General features: G+C 46.9%; 1 protein-coding gene across 1 annotated transcript in view; it reads right to left on the minus strand.

Annotated features, from left to right (window-relative positions):
- Window positions 1-846: 846 nt before the first annotated feature.
- Window positions 847-16,577, minus strand: part of Ttll8 (tubulin tyrosine ligase like 8) — a 41,356-nt gene continuing 25,625 nt past the window's right edge. The window contains exons 7-12 of the mRNA XM_051189585.1: window positions 16,211-16,339; window positions 11,861-12,047; window positions 6,400-6,548; window positions 4,000-4,243; window positions 2,389-2,824; window positions 847-1,716 (exon numbers count right to left, since the gene is read on the minus strand). Of these exons, the coding sequence (XP_051045542.1) occupies window positions 1,111-1,716; window positions 2,389-2,824; window positions 4,000-4,243; window positions 6,400-6,548; window positions 11,861-12,047; window positions 16,211-16,339 (1,751 nt within the window). The 3' untranslated portion in view covers window positions 847-1,110. The remainder of the gene's footprint in view (window positions 1,717-2,388; window positions 2,825-3,999; window positions 4,244-6,399; window positions 6,549-11,860; window positions 12,048-16,210; window positions 16,340-16,577) is intronic.

A 16,577-nucleotide genomic window follows, 5' to 3' on the forward strand; every position in this document is an offset into this window, starting at 1 on the left:
CTTGTTTAGAAATAGTCTCTGCTGATGTCATCACTGAATGAGGTCATACTAAAATGTGGGTGGAAGTCTAACACAATGGCTGCTATCCTTATCGGAGGAAATTCTAAGCAGACTCACGAAAGGCATATACCTATAAGAAGATTGACATGAAAGTGATATGGTTACCAGTCACCAGTGATCACTGGTGGACACCAGCAACTGTAGGAGGGGAGACCCTCTCTAGAGTCCTCAGAAGCATGGTCTTGTTGACCTGGCTGTTAGAGATAAACTTCCCCTTTTAGCTCCCAGTGTGCAGTTCATTGTTACAGACACTTTACAACTTGTTAGATGGAGCTATTGTTTCTGTAGACATCTCGCCAAAGAAAGAGGTCTCTAGGTGTACAGCCAGATGGTTCCTAGAGACACTTTTACAGAGTTACCCACACAGGATGGCCAGGCATAGGCATGGGAACTGACACAGATTCTCCCCCCACCCAGAGCCTCTATAGGCACCTGTGTCCAGCAAGTGCCAAGCTCTTGCCCCACATTACACTTGCAATCCTTGGCAGTAGGGTACAGTTACAAAGGTGGCAGTGAGAGCCAGTGCTCCAAACCTTCCTATCCAGGGACACAGACAGCAAGCAGACAAGGAGAGGACCAGGTGGTAGGGAGGCAGTAAGAGGGATAGACTAACTAGGTTGGACACACCATGGGGCATGAGTATATTTTAACAGAGAAAGGTGGCGGCCTGACTTGATACTCTCTGAGCCAAGGCCAGATAACAGGTGGCATGCGAAGTCCTGTGTGTAGACTCAGCCCAGTCACCTCGCCTTGTATCACAAATATGTCAATTCTATCAGAATCTTCCAGAAATCATGTGCGAGAGCCCAGCAATCCCTCCACCTTGCCTATCCATGCTACTTGGTGTTGCCTGAACACAATAACCTATCCCCAGATGCCGGCTCCACCTTAGAGGAAGCAAGTGCCACTGGGACTGTTGCAACAGAACCCCACTATGCTGCTCATCTCGACCAGCACAATACCAGAAACCCTAGTGCCTGGACAGGGCAGTGCCAAGGTGTCTCATCCCCCACCCCCATCCCTGCTTGTGCGCTTTGGCTGAAGATCCTCTCAGGGCATACCCCTGATCCAGCCCTGAGCCCTACTCTGAAGAATGCAGCTCGAAGGTCTTCTTCGAAGATTGGGACGGAGCCGGAATCCCTCAAATATGAAGGGACACAAAGGCACTGGCTCCCCAAGGTTATCTGATGATGCTTCAGGTGGTGGAGACTGGGGCCTCTCCATGGTTTTCATATTCTGCAGCACCAGGGCAGGGTGCTGTACACTTGTCAAGTTTGGATCCAAGTGTTTAGTGGGCTGGGCTCTGCTAAAAGTACTTTTGGGGGCCTTATTGTCTCCATGTTGGTAGTTACTAACCGGTAAGGTGTAAGAGGGCTTTGCTAGACCTCTGCCCTCAGCAGCCATTACTGGTACAGACCAGGTGGCTGAAAGTACCTTTGCTTCTTCCCGTTTCCAGTCCTGCCGCAGGGTCATTCGGGAGGACCCGATTGCTGGATCCGGTAGGGCCCGGGGGCTCCGCGCTTTGACCGGAGTGTCTGAGAGCGATTCTGAGAAACTGAGGTTGGTGATGGGAGGCATTTGCTTCTTGGCTTTCTTCACACTGATGCCTTCCACACAGAGGTCAGACCCATTGAATGGTGGCAGCTCCACGGCAGGCTGTGGGAAAAGGAGTCAGGTCAGTATCCCTCCTTGTTCAGAGAATTACCAGGTTGGCCCCACTGCAAGCCACCTGCCATGCCTCGGAAGCTTTGACTGTACTTCTTCAAAGCTCGGGTGCTCACTGGGCATTTCTTTCAGGCAGACCCCAGCTTGCCTCCCTCTAGGTCCTGGGCTCAACCCATAGGGCAAGCAGGAGTCCAGAGGCCAAAGGCTCAGTGTTGATGCATAAGCCTGCTAGATGACCCCTGAGGGGAGGCCATTAGAGAGATTTCAGAGAGGACAAGGGGCTCTAAAGAGAAACAGTCTAGAAGGGGCTGTGGAACCTCCCAAGCTATTCAGGCAAGGGCTTCTCCCATTAACCATACAGTTGGGACATGGAGAAATGACAGATAGGAAGATCAGATTGTGATGCCCACAGGGCCTAAGTGACAGGGCTGTCTAAGATGCCACATCTAGAGTAAATCTTTGTCTTGATGTACACAGGAGGCTGAGCTTGGGGAAGACAAGGCAGACCCAGGCTCATGACTGTCCTGCACACAGCCCAGACCCAAGAAGCAGGATTTGTGTCCCCCGCTGACTGGGAATGAGATGGCTGCCACAAGAAGCCCAGGTCCACCCACCCCATGGACAGATACTAAGCAGCCATGGTGGGGTGGCTTCTATCCTTACCTGCCTCCACAGAAGCTCAAAGTTGCCAATGTCACAGTTTCGGTCCAGTTTGCGGTCTACCACAACCTTGATGGTATCTTCCTGTACCTGGGCACAGAGCTGGGCTGTGACGGGAGTGGAGGGGTGCATGGTGGGGCTGGAGTTGATCTCGATGAGCCAGGGCTTGAAGTCTCGCCCAAGGATGAAGTCGGCTCCATAGAGCTCGAAGCTGTTCTTACGGGCTTCTACGTGGTCTTGAGCCACCCTCATGGCATTGGTGACGGCTCTTTTCATAGATGGGTAGATGATGCTGCCCCAAGTTCCCCCTCGACCTCTCTTCTGCAGATACTCCTGGAAGCGAGTGCTGGTCCACATGTTATGGCCAGGTAGCAGCGGACTGCGTTCTTTGTCATTCTTGAGACGTCTCTGAATGGAGTTGTTACACAGGTGGATGGCACTGTGGGCAATGTGCTTATGAGATTGGTGTATGCCAACAACCATTACACAGAGCCAGTAACTGTCTGCCTAGCTTGCTCTCAAGTCACTTTGCCTGGTGCAGGGCTACTGTAGAAGGCTTGAGCTAGTGGTTGGACTGTCAGTTCTGCTACCCAGAAGCAGCTATGGACCCCTCAACCAGCCTGGAGAAACAGCACAGACATGGCAAAAGCCCTCCAATGCAAAACCAACCACTAGGAAAAATAATCTGCCCAGGCCTCAGTTCTCCCTTATGTATATGCAGTAGGAGCATGCGAGCCACCTACCCATAGTTTCTAGTGAGTTAGTTAATATTCCTGCCTTGCTCTGCATAGACTTAAAACAAGCGGTACCTCCTAGAAGACCACTGTTGGAGCTAAGGGTATTTTCATTTGACCTGCAGGTATGTCACCCTGAGAATTTCCATCCAGTTCTAGAGTGAGGCCTGACCCACAACCACATGAAAGAAAGGTGAACATTTAAAAGATGTAGCCATCCATCTACTTCTTTAACTTCTGTTTGTAAAGCTGGGCTATTCCCATTCAGACACCATTTCTGGGAGTTTCCCATCAGCCTGAGCTGAAGGACAGTGAATGATATTGCCAGGCCCAGAGTTGATGGCTCAGCTGAGCCCATGTGAAGAGGCTGCATGCAGCTCCAAGGGTCTATTTCCAGGGAGTTTCTAGAGCCTACAGTATAGGCTCTTGTCCAGAGGCAACACACAGGGGTAGTTGCCTTCAGTTATGCCCAGCCCCATTCCAGGTGTGACCTAACAGGTGTGCTGGGGGGTAAGGGGCAAGCGGTTAGAGTTCATTGGCCAAGTTTCTATTGCACAACCCTCAGGCTCCCAGGATTCCATCTGACTCTCCCTTTCAAAGTTCCCCAGGGCATCCAGGCCCCCAGCACTGCCTGCCAAGTGATAGTCACTAAAGCACTGAAAGCCCGGGGTCATCCCTGAGGGTTCAGGTTGGTTCTCACTGGAATGTGGTTTGTTAATCACCAGCACCCCTGAGTGTTTGAGCTGGGAGCCCTTATGCCCTGATGCTTTGTCGGTGAGAGGCAACCTCCAGGGTCCAGACTGGCAAATAGCAAGGGTGCTTCATCTATACATACCCAAGGGCTAGGCACTTAGAGGAATATGGAGCTCCCCCTGCTGACCTGTCCAGCTTGTCCAGGGAGAAGCGCTGCGTGGAAAAACGGAGGTAGCTCTCCTTGTAGAACCAGATGGTTAAAGGGTTCCAGTCTGTGACAAGGAACCACTGTCTGATGTCGAACTTGGTGTCATAGATGAGCATCGGTGTCTCGATGTACTTCTGGATCACCCATTTGTTGTCCTTTGTGTTCTGGTTGTCTGTGGCCACCAACTCCAGGATATTCTCCACACGGTCCATGCACACAATATCTCCAAGAACAAGAGGGGGTACCTTGGCTCAGTGCAGCACAGCACTCTCTCCCAACCCCCATGGTCATGATAGGCCCTGATACCAACCCTGGCTTTGGCCCAGCACCAAGAGCTTGCAGGGGATGGTTGGGCAGGGCAGATGTGCGTTCAGTGGCCAAAGCTACAGTTGGTGCCAGCCACTTGTTCAGCCCTCCTGCCAAACCCCCACTCCAGAGGGCATTCAGAAATCAAAGGAAAGCCACTCAATAGCATGCTTTAGGGTTTGCTGTGTCCTCAGAGCAGGGCCCCTGGAGACCAGTGAGGGCTAATGCTAAAGGAGCGATCCACCAAATACAATAAATGCCCAGGTAGAGGCGTTTACTCTCTCCCCATTGTCTTTTCTTTACTCAGAACAATTTCCAACCTTTGGCCCTAAAGTACATTGCATGGCTTGTGTGGCATGCAGGAAAGAGTGACTTGTGTCACTGTGAGATATGTAGGGTTTAATGCCATTGACAGACCCTGCAGCTCTCTTTCCTCTGCCATGTAGGATGAAAATGAATAGGCAGACATTTGGGGATGCTGTTACACAGTACCATCTGGTCATCAATTCTGTCCATAAAAGGTAGAGGGACTTCCATCCACAGGGTCCCACAGGCACAAGTTCTCACAAAGCACATGGCTTCCATGTATTTGGTCACAGCAAGTTGAGATCTTGCCTAAAATGAAACAAACTGCTGAGGTCACCTTGGACCTACACCCAAGGGCCACCAGCAGTTGGCAAAAACATATGCAGTGACCAGCAGGGAGAAATGCATTTATTGAGAACAGCACATCTGAGCAATCCACAAAGTATCCCTGGGGATGGAGTCTCAGTGGGAGGAACGTATGGCCTGATGGGTGAGAGAAGACAGATTTCTTAGGAAGAGAAGGGGGCTGAGCACAGAGCCCAAGAAGGAAGACAGCATGTGCTGTCAATCAAGGCCAAATCACAGGAGAATGGAGGAAGACCTGTCCATCTGCAGGACACCAGAAGGGGGTGGACCACATACACTGGGGAAGAGAAGAATTCAGGACAGAAGACCTTTAGGATTGGATGTGATAAACCACAAATTAAAAAAATTAAAGATCACATATATAGGGCTGGAGAGATGGCTCGGAAATTAAGAGTACATGTAGCTCTTATAGAGGACATGAGTTGGGTTCCAAGCACTCACATGTAGCTCATGAGAGCTGGTAACTCCAGGGGTTCTGATAATTTCTTCTGGTTTCCATAGGCAACAGGCACACACATGGTACACATACATGCATGCAAGAAAAACAATCGTACACATAAAATGAATAAATGTAAATTTAAATCACAAATAACCTGAAAATTAAAAATCTTTAGAAGATCTCAAGAGACCAATAGGATATACAAAATAAAAAGTCCATTTGAATACTATAGAGAAATAGGATGTTCTTTAACAGAGACAAGAAGATGTAGCTAATGCCACAGACTGAGAAAATTTCGTAGCCTTTAATCTTTTATTATTTCATAGGGATAATCTGGAAATAAATCAACTTGGCATTTAAATCAGAGACAAGAGAAAAATCTCTCATTGGAAAATTGAAAACTGAAACCATTGACTTAACACAAGATTAGGAGATCACACACATGCATACATGTACATGAACATGCACACGCCATCACACACACACACCATCAAGAAAGGAAAGAATGCAATTCTGGCTACAATTTGGGTAGATGAGGCAGTAAGTGTGAATAAGTGAATAATCCACAGGCAAATTTTATGAGGAGTTCAGAATTTGCCTCTAAGAGTTCTAGGTTTTACAGGTGAAGTTTACAGAGGATCTATGGTATGAGAACGTACACTGCTTGAGATGACAGTCCTTGCTAAGATCAAGGTAACACATGTTCACTCACAAACACCCCCACACTCCCACATCCAAAAATAACACTCTGAGGTTGTTTAGCGGGTGCATGCAAATGAGGAAATCTGAGCTAAATCAGCAAACTCCAGAACAACACTATGATGGACACCTCCTCCTCCAGCTTAGCTTGGGCATCCCTGTCTGACCTTGACAGTACTGCTTGGATCTCCCTCCATCATGGAGCAGGTGCTGTCAAGGTAGGAGATTTGTATGTTGGGGAGGCATCTACCCAGTGAACTCACCTCGACCTCGGGACTTTGCTGCAGGTTTTATGATCCAGATGTTTCGAATCCCGTCGATGTCTGTCTGAGGGTTCACAGAGCTGATCTTACTCAGCAGAGCCTGGCACTGTGAAAAGTAGCTTCTCGAATCAAGGATGAAAGCATTGCCACTAAAAAGCAAGATCCAGAGAGGGCATGAGGCTCTGAGAGGCAGCGTTCAGCCCCTAGTGACTGGTGGGTGCCTCTGCTCTAGGAAAGGTGAATGGTTATCTGGCAAGAAAGGGTTAGGGGCAGCAGAGGATGTCAACCAACTGAGGATATCTGGGTCATGGACCTTAGAGGCTGTACTTGGACAGGGCAAGCACCAAGGACCCTAGCCAGACATGGTAGTGCATGCCTCTAACACCAGTCAGTACTCAGCAGAGGCAGAGGCAGGAGGATCTTTGTGAGTTCTAGACCTATATGATTTACATGGCAAGTTAAAGGACAGCCAAGGTTACATACTAGAGAGAAGGAAAAAAGAAAGGAGAGACAGAGAAACCCTGATACATGTTCCTGGATTGCCTGTATGGACAAGGATACCAATTCTATACCAAAGGGAAACCAGAGACAGGTGGGTCCCTGTGCCGAGAAACTGCCTGCATTGTTGTTGCCAGAAAGACCCTTATAAAGCAAGCCAAGCTCCAATGCAGACTTAACGTGTCCCAGCTAGCAGCTGGCATATTGTCCTGTGACCTGGACTGTCAACCTGACCCCATGTCCATGTTGGTAACATCAGACTTGTAGGAAAAGGCCTGACTTAAAAACCCATCATAACCTCAGGGAGTAAGGACAGAGATCAGTAGTCTGAGCAGCCTCCAGAATTTGAGGGTGCACTACTGGCACCTGGGAGAGAAACATCCAAAACAACACCCACAGCCCTGCTCACGTTCTATGGGCAGCCCTGACACAGTGGGGAATGTTCAGTGCAGGCTCTCTGCATACTGTCCTATGACTGTTGCTGAGCCACAACTCTGGCTGCAGCCCCAGAGGTTAAGAGCAAGGGCTTAGGGACAGGAGACATGTATGTTCTGTCCACCTGCTGGGAAAGGAGGACAGCATTTAGGAAAAAGTGAATAAAGGCAATCCCTGGCTATGCGGGTGAGAGTTTCAAGAGAACAAGAGTGCAGTTTCCTGGGTGCAGGAAACAGGTTGATATGTCATAAGTGAGCTTGCCTTTGCTGGCCAGATACCAAGCAGTTGTGGGCCTCCTCCACAGATGTTACAAGTTGATCAACTCCATAATGATGGGATATCTCTGCCGCAATCAGTACATGGTGCAAACAGGTACAGACAATCCCAGTGTCTCCATCAAAATGACAGGCCAGACTAGTGCAAAGGGATGACATCTCAGCAAGTGCCTAATGGCAGGGATTCTCCCACCACTGTGGCTCAGAAAGACAAGTGTTTTGCTGTCCAGTGGAAAGGAACCCCCTCCGATCTCTGCAGGACACTGGAGCCTGGGCCTTGGGAGTCACCCTGGGAGGTGAGCCAGCAGCACTGGACTCATGAATTACCATGCCATGTTGCCCACATAATGCTGCTTCTGCCACATAATGAAAGGATGTAAAAGCTGCAAGATCTCTGAGAACACAGCAGGAGCTTAGCCTGTTTCAGAAATGCTCCAACTCTGCACATATTCATGCCCAGCAAAGAACAGATAGGGTCTCTGCAGGTCCCATCAAGTGTAGCCTCTTGGCCCCACCCCACCCCACCCCACCCCCAGGCTCTCAGCAGGCTGTAGTGCATCTAAGGGGGCAGTCACTGCAATGCACCAGAGAATCTGCTCCTCTGACAGGGTCATGCCTCACCGCAATGGAACCCAATGCTGCCACCCAGTGGTGGTGAAGCCTTGGGCTTTCCTTTGTAGAGGTTTAAGAACAGAACACTTAACAGAAAAAGGGACGTTTGATGATTTTTTGCTTTTGTGTGGTCTTGTGTCAATATCACCAGCCCGAGATCATGAGCTTCTCAGAAAGTTCTCCAGTGTAATGTTCCAGTAGCGGCTCATCACTGTCACTTTCTACCACAGGGATGATCTCTGCCTCTCTTGAACTTCACACCCATGGTCCGGGACACTGGGATACTTACTCTCTCTTTCCATCTCTCCCTCTCCTCCTCCCATCCCCCTCCTGAGAAATGTCCTTTAGTCTCACAGCTGGGAGATCTGTCCATGGCTGTGCCATTTGTAGCCCCTGCTCTAACATGACTAGGGTCTGACAGGTTTGGGCTCACTGAGTCTTTCTGAGGCTAGATTCTTCCATTTCTCTAGCGATGGAAGAGCTGGGTCATAGGGCATACAGTTCTTGCTTTCCCAAAATGCTTTGCTTGGCACTCCTACCAGCACTGCATTAGAGCTGCTGACTTACACCAACAACTCAGCCATCCTGGTGTGCAGAGTTATCCCATCATGTCCCATCATGGTCGTTTTTGTTGCTTCTTTTTCCTTTTTCAGCTTTTGAGACAGAGTCAGGTATAGAACAGGGTGGCTTTGAGTTCAAAGTCCTTCCAGGATGATAGGAGCTACCACCAAGAGTTCTAGTCTGATTCAACAGCTGAATTTGTCTTTCATAAAGAGTCTGTTTCAATTTTTTTTTTCTTGAGACAGAGTCTCATGTAGCCAAGGGGAGCTTTGAACTTACTATGAAACTGAAGATGACCTTGAACTTCTGATCCTCCTGCTACTACCCCCTAAGTGCGTAGGTTTATAGGCCTTGGGCCATAGCATTCAGTTTATGTGGTGCTGGAGATGGGACTCGGGACTTCACATGTGATAGAGAAGCAACTGAGGGCTTCATTTGGTTAATTTTTTTCCTCTAACTTATTGTGGCTCACTCTGTAATTTCTAAATTGAACCTCTGTTGGATGTGTGGACAGTGGATCTGTTTCTAGTCTGTGGCTTCTGTTGTCATCCTCTACAACGCTTTTTCAGAAACAGTTTTTTGTTTGTTTGCTTTTCGAGACAGTGTTGCTCTGTGTAACAGTCCTGGCTGTCCTGGAACTCTGTAGACCAGGCTGGCCTCGTACTCACAGAGATCCTCCTATATCTGCCTCCCTAGTGCTGGGATTAAAGGCATGCACCACCACTGCCAGTGAGAAATAGTTCTTAAGCCAACACAAATCATTTTTTATCAACTTTTCCCTGTTTTTAGTGGCTAACAAATGCAAAGACACAGCCAATTTGACTAGGAAGACACTATGTCTAGAACAACTCACATAGGGGAGTATAAGGACAACTCCTGAAAAGGAGAGTAAACACAGCATGCTTCTCCTTTGATGGATTAAGTCATGAATGTGCACTAGTGTTAGTTAGATAGACCAGTGGAACACAACACATTGCCAGGAACAGACAAGTATATTAGGAGGGCTCTCCTGATAGTCATGAAGGAAAAGACCAGGTAAGAGACACATGGGACACAGCATAACACGTGCACTCTGAGTCCCAGGGAGAGAAGAGACAGGAAGAAGCAGAAGCAACGGATGTAGAAATAATTACCAGAGTCTGAATTTGGAGGAAAACCTGAACAAGGATAAATACAAAAGCATTCCCACACACATAATAACAAATATAATAAGCAAACTACTAAAACCGAAGACAAAAGTATTAAGGCAGCCAGAGAAAAAGATACTACTTCCCTCTAGAAGAGCCAAAATACCAGCAGAAAACTTCTGATCCAAACAGCATGAGCCGGTGATGGTAGAATAACATTCCAACAGCAACTATCTTTGCAAATTGAGACTTCTATCCTGGAGAAAATATCTCTCAAAAGTGAAAAAAACTTTAGATTTTTGAGATCAAAATAATAATAATAATAATAATAATAATAATAATAATAATGGACAAAGTTTTCTACCACAGGATGTTATTAGAAGATAGACTAAGAGATGTTTTACTGAACAAAAAATAGTTGATGTACAAAAAAAATGAAAATAACTGATTTTTCAAAGCAACAAGCCACATACCTCTTATAACAAAGATAGAGGATGGAGAAATGGCTCAGAGGTTAAGGGAACTTAACTGTTCTTGCAGAGGACCCAGATTTAGTGCCTAGTACACATATCAAGTGGCTCATAATCACCTGTAACTCCAGTTCCAGGAAAACTCTACACCTGATGCACTCGTTCAGGGACACTGTACATGCATTCATGCAACCCCCTCATAAATAAAAAACAAAGCAAAGGTAGACAGAAATGAGTGACAAGAGTGCCAGGAATGGGAGGAAGTAAGCTAGGCCACACTGTCATGATTGGTTTGGGAAATAGTGAAAGTGCTACTTAAAGGTGAGTAATAAAACAAAGAAGGTTTGGGGTGCAGTGACTCATACTAAATCCTGTCTCAAAAAACAAACAAAAAACCCAAAATGCTGGGGCTGGAGAGATGGCTCAGAGGTTAAGAGCACTGACTGCTCTTCCAGAGGTCCTGAGGTCAATTCCCAGCAACTACAACCATCTGTTAAGAAATCTGGTTCCCTCTTCTGGCATGCAGATATACAAGCAGACAGAACACTGTATATAATAAACAAATCTATATAAACAAACAAACAAATCATTTCTTTATGGTTAGCTTAAAAAAATAAACAGAGTCTTACTAAATATACCCCATGCTGGCCCCAGACTCAATGCATAGCCCAGTCTTGCCCCGATCTCAAGTTCTTCCTGCCTCAGCCTCCTGAGTGCTGGGATTACAGGCATAAGTCAACAGAAAGGGGCTGGGGGGGGGGAGAGTGAGGAAGGAAGGGGGGAGATGAGGAGAGGGGAGAAGAGAAGAAAATGCTTGGCAATCAAATAGAGGGAAGGAAGGGCCAAAGGGTGAAGACACCCAGGACAGTATGTGGGGGTTACCATGGACCCTTGAAACAAGCATTGCCTCTCTGATTTTGTTACCACAGGGGGTGGGAAGCTGAGGAAAGTAGGGAAGTAGCATCATTATGTGGGTCTTGGCGATGAGAGGTGACCAGCATCCTGGACAGCCTGGGAAGCACCCCTGCTTGCCATTACTCATCACCCAGAGCTTGCCAGGCCCTGAGCAGGACAAACTTACAGGACTATTGTGGGTCCAAGTGATATCAAGCATGGAAGGAGCTGGGAAGGTACAAAATGAGATGGTACCTCCAAAAGATTCCCACAGGAGGTGTCATATTTTTAAACAAATAACAAAAGTTTTGGTACCCTAACAGCCAATAGGCACCCATGATACCAAAGGCAGGTTCTGCAATATCAGGAGGTACCCCAAGACTCAGGAGGCATCTCAATCTTAGACAGGTACTTCAGAAGATAATAAGCACCCCAATACCTAGACAGATGCCAAGACTCGTGACAAAATCCCCAGAAATCAAGGCAAGTGCCCTCAACATTCAGATAGGTGCTCCAGCACCCAAACATGCATCCCAGTGTGTGTGCACAGGGACACCTCTGGTGTCAAGGCAGTGGTGTGGCATCTTACTGAACCAATAAGTAGTACTGCTTTGTCAGATCATTCCATTCTTCCTCAGACAATGCTTCAGTGCTGGTCTCTGATGTGTCAATGTCCTCATGCTCCAGCTGTCCCAAGTAGGCCTGGCACACCTTGCATGCTGTGTCCACAAGCTGTCCCGAGAGGCCTTGGAACTTGAGGTCAGTATCATCAGGTTCTGGAATTCAAGCACGGGCACTGAGTGTGAGCTCCACCCTGAGTGCAGAAGCTGCCTCCTGCTCCTGCCGCAGCTCCCCTGGGAGGTGATTCTTCCCCTTCGTGAGTCTTCTCAACTACCTGCCACACCATGAAATGCTGTGGAATAATCCTTCTATACACTGTGAATATGTATTATTCTCATTGGTTAATAAAAAGCTGACAGGCCAGTAGCCAGGCAGGAAGTATTGGCAGGACAGCCAGACACCAAGGATTCTGGGAGGAAGAAGGGCAGTCAGAGGACATGCCAGCCAGCCAGCCAGCCAGCCAGCCAGCCAGCCAGCCAGCCAGCCAGCCAGCCAGCCAGCCACTGAGGGAGCAGGATGTGTAGAAAATGAGGTAACAAGCCACGAGTCACTTGGAAGAGTGTAAATCAGAAATATAGGTTAATTTACGAGTTAGCTAGTAACAAGCCTGAGCTATTGGTCAAGCATTTATAAGTAATATTAAGCCTCTGAGTGGTTATTTGGGAACTAGTGGGCAGGAGAGAAACCTCTGAATACAGTGAAACTAGACTTGGATGTCAAGACAGAGACACAAAAAACATGCATTCTGATCTCACACTCTGTGATCCTTGTGTTGCTCTGACACCTGTGAGTACTTACAGCTGCTATGATTGACAATTCCTATTGCTACAGAGCTTCCTGTACCACATGCACAGGGAGTGCTGGTAGGTCCTGGCACCTGAACCCCTTCTCAACCCCATGATTCAGGACCACTGTTGAGTCTCAGGAAGCACAGACTGAAAGTGGACTTCAAGTGGCCTCAAGAACATGGCCAACAGACTGAGACCCCTTCCTGGCTAGCTGTAGGTTACCCAGGGAGGTAGGGGGCTGCAGAATAGATGGGGAGCAGCAGAGGCTTCAGGCACAGTGTTGGTTGAGACATGGCACTGAGGAGTGTTGTGATGGGCACAGCACTGAGCATGCTGCAAAGCAAGAATAGGTCTATGTGACAGTTTCAGAGAGTACAATGGGCGTTATGATATGGCTACGAGTATATGGGGCCAGGAGTGGAATGTAGTGGTTCGAAGAAAATGGCTCCCATAGGCTTATAGAGAGTGGCACACTTAGGAGGTGTGACCTTGTTGGAGTGTTGTTGGAGGAAGCGTGTCTCAGTTTCTTCCTGCTACCTGTGGATCCAGATGTAGAACTCTCAGCTCCTTCTCCAGCACCATGTCTGCCTGCACACCATTCCCCACCATGATGATAATGGACTAAACCTCTGAACTAGAAGCCAGCCCCAATTCAATGTTTTCCCTTCTCAGAGATGCCGTGGTCATGGTGACACTTCACGGCAATAGAAACTGTGGTGGTTTTAAATGAAATGGCTCCCAAAGGGAGTGGCACTATTAGGAAGTGTGGTTTATTGAATATCTACACCCTTGTTGGAGGGAGCGTGTCATTGTGGATGCAGACTTCACTCATTGTGATACTCAGACCACTTCATGTTACCTGTAAGATGCAGGACTCTCAGCTACTTCTCCAGCCCATGTCTGTCTGACTGTCTCCTTGTCCCGCCATAATGGATAATGGACTAAACCTCTGAACTGTAAGCCTCCCCAGTTAAATGTTTTCATTTATAAGAGTTACTGTGGGCATGATGTCTCTTCACTGCAATAGAAACCCTAATTAAGACAGTAGTCCTAAGACAAGCTCTAGATTTTTGAAAAGATTACCATGAACCAATCCATAGCCAGGTTAAGAAAAAAAGAGAGAAGACACAAATTATTAATATTGGGATCGAGAAAGAGGACATCAGTTTAGATCCTACCGCACCACTGATTTTTAGCAATAAGGTAGACAGCCTAACAAATGCAATAAGATAAGAAAAAGAAGTAAAATGTACAGATATTGGATAGTCAGATAATAGGATTGTCTTTGTAGAAAAATACAAAAGATTTAACAGAGTCCTGGAAGTATGTGTGGCTATAGCTGTCACTTTCCTGTGTAGTGAACAACTGGAATTTGAAATTAAAATTTCCATTCACTTTAGGCCCCCCCCACACACACTTTGAATAATAGAAATAAATCTTTAAAAGAAAAATAACAAAACCAAACAAAATCTTGATACAGACCTCAAGTTCAAGAAAATTAACTAAAAAGGGATAAGTCTATATGGAAGATGAGAGGCTACAAGACTCTTAGATGAAAAACATAGAAACTCAAGGAAATATTGAGCTTTCTGTTGTCTGCTTTAGATACAACACTAAAGGCTTGATCCAGAAAGAAATTGCTGGTGAGCTAACTTCACTAGAAGTCTAAAATTAAAGCTCCCTGCTGCGTGAAAGTCATCTTCAGTGGAATGGGGAAATAGGCCAAAGACTGGGAGTTAATATTTATATGCATCTGCTGCTGTGGAATATTCCCTTACACTGTATGAACATATGTCACTATGATTGGTTTAATAAACAAGCAGACTGACCAGTAGCTAAACAGGATACAGTTATGTGGGAAGCCAAACAGAGAATGAAGGGATGAGGAAGGGCTGAGTCAGAGGAGTCGCCAGAAGATGCAGAATGAGCAGGAGATGGATGTGCCATATTAATAAAGGTACCACCATGTGACAGAGTGTCAATAAGGAATATGAGTTTACTTAAAATATAAGAGCTAGTTAGTAATAAGCCTGAGCTATTGGCCAAGCATTTACAATTAATATACGCCTCAGAGTGATTATTTGGAAGTGGTTCCTGGGATGGGAAAACTCAACCTACATATGATGCTCAATGTGGGGTAGCAGGTGCTGCAGAATTTCTTTACCGTTTAATTACCAAAAAATCGATGCATACATATTAAAAAATAAAAGGGGAAACTGAACTAAATCACAAGCCACTGTTAAAACACCTACAGTTGTTTGCTCCTTGCTCATAAAGGCCCATGCCCTCCTCAGCTCTGCCTTTTTTCTCAGTCATATCCATCTCCAATGAAAACTCTGCCTCTTGAACCAAAACGTTCCTCTCAATTGGCTAGTGGGCTGGTGACAGAATTCCTGTAACAAACTTGTGCATAGAAGTCTATAGCAGTTTGATCCATGATAAGAGTCCATTAGTGGGGGAATGGATAAATAACCCAGCACATGTGGACAATTAATTAATTACTCAGCCCTAATTATAAAGCAGCAAGCATGGAAGGAAGACACTTCAAAGCCTGTTGCTAAGTGAATGAAACCAATGTCAACAGGTTGCAGACAGTGAGGTCCCCACTGTAGAAATACTGAAAAAGGAAGAACCATGGAGGCAGGAAAAAGGGCCAGGAGTTGCAGAATTACCTCCGTCAATCATAAGCATCCAGGGGCCTTTTGTTACATGTCTTGACTGTCCCCACCCTTACAGTTCAAGTTCAACTATAACCAATTCATATAACACTACAAAAGCCTCCACTCACAGCCTGAAGCTGCCTCACTCACAAATCACTTTTTAAAAGCATCCTTTAAAATTTTTAACATGCCAAAGTTTACTTTCCAACAGTTTTAACAAATGTACCTCTGAAGTGGTGACGACATTGACAGTGGGGTGCTTAGAGACCCAGGGTGATGGGAAACCAATGTATCGTCTGCTCAATTTTGCCATTAGCCTGAAACTGTTCTAGAAACAAATTGTATTAAAGCAGACTACAACACAACCCTTAAACCCAGGTGACTGCTTGTGAGCCGACATCATACAGAACTGCCACTACTGTGGTCCTCTTTCAGGAGGTCATATGGAGGGTCACAGCAGCAACCATTGGCTAGGCATCCCACCTGGGGGGCAGGATTTAGAATGATCATGAAATAAGGGTGCCTGGTGCTGATATTTGTGCAAATAGGATGACAAAGATTTCGTCCTACAGTCAAAACAGAAGACAGGGTGACCATGAGAATCAGAGATGAACCAGAAGCACTGGTGTCCCTTCTTCATGCCTGTTTGACCACCAAAGCAACAATGCCCATCCTGTCTACCAGACCCCACCTCACCAGCTAACGACCTGTACTGTTGACCAGACACTCCACTTCATAGGTGCATACCTTTTTGGGGGCTGGGATCACCATTCTTGGCCTCCTCCTTCTTACTCTTGCTTTTGATTTTACTGTAGTAATTCTGGTGGCTCACTACCCACTTACCAGACACTCCACCTCATAGGTGCATACCTTTTTGGGGGCTGGGATCACCATTCTTGGCCTCCTCCTTCTTACTCTTGCTTTTGATTTTACTGTAGTAATTCTGGTGGCTCACTACCCACTTGAGGATGCTGGAAGCCACTGTTCGCCGAAAGTCATCTGGAAGGACACCAAGGCCTCGCTCCCACTGCCCACCCAGAGTGGCAGCAGGGCAGGCCACGTGGGTCTCCCTGCCACCCTCATCAGGTGCTTCCACACTTTCTCCCAGCTGTTCACCCACCTGTCCACACCCAGTCTTGACAGCTCCTCCTTCCACCCACCACTCTCCCCTTCTCCTCTCTTCTCCATCATCACTGCCCCACAACCCCTCAAAGACTTGAGGGATATTCCCAGGAGT

Source organism: Phodopus roborovskii, unplaced genomic scaffold (genome assembly GCF_943737965.1).
Source record: "Phodopus roborovskii unplaced genomic scaffold, PHOROB, whole genome shotgun sequence".
Taxonomy (NCBI): domain Eukaryota; kingdom Metazoa; phylum Chordata; class Mammalia; order Rodentia; family Cricetidae; genus Phodopus; species Phodopus roborovskii.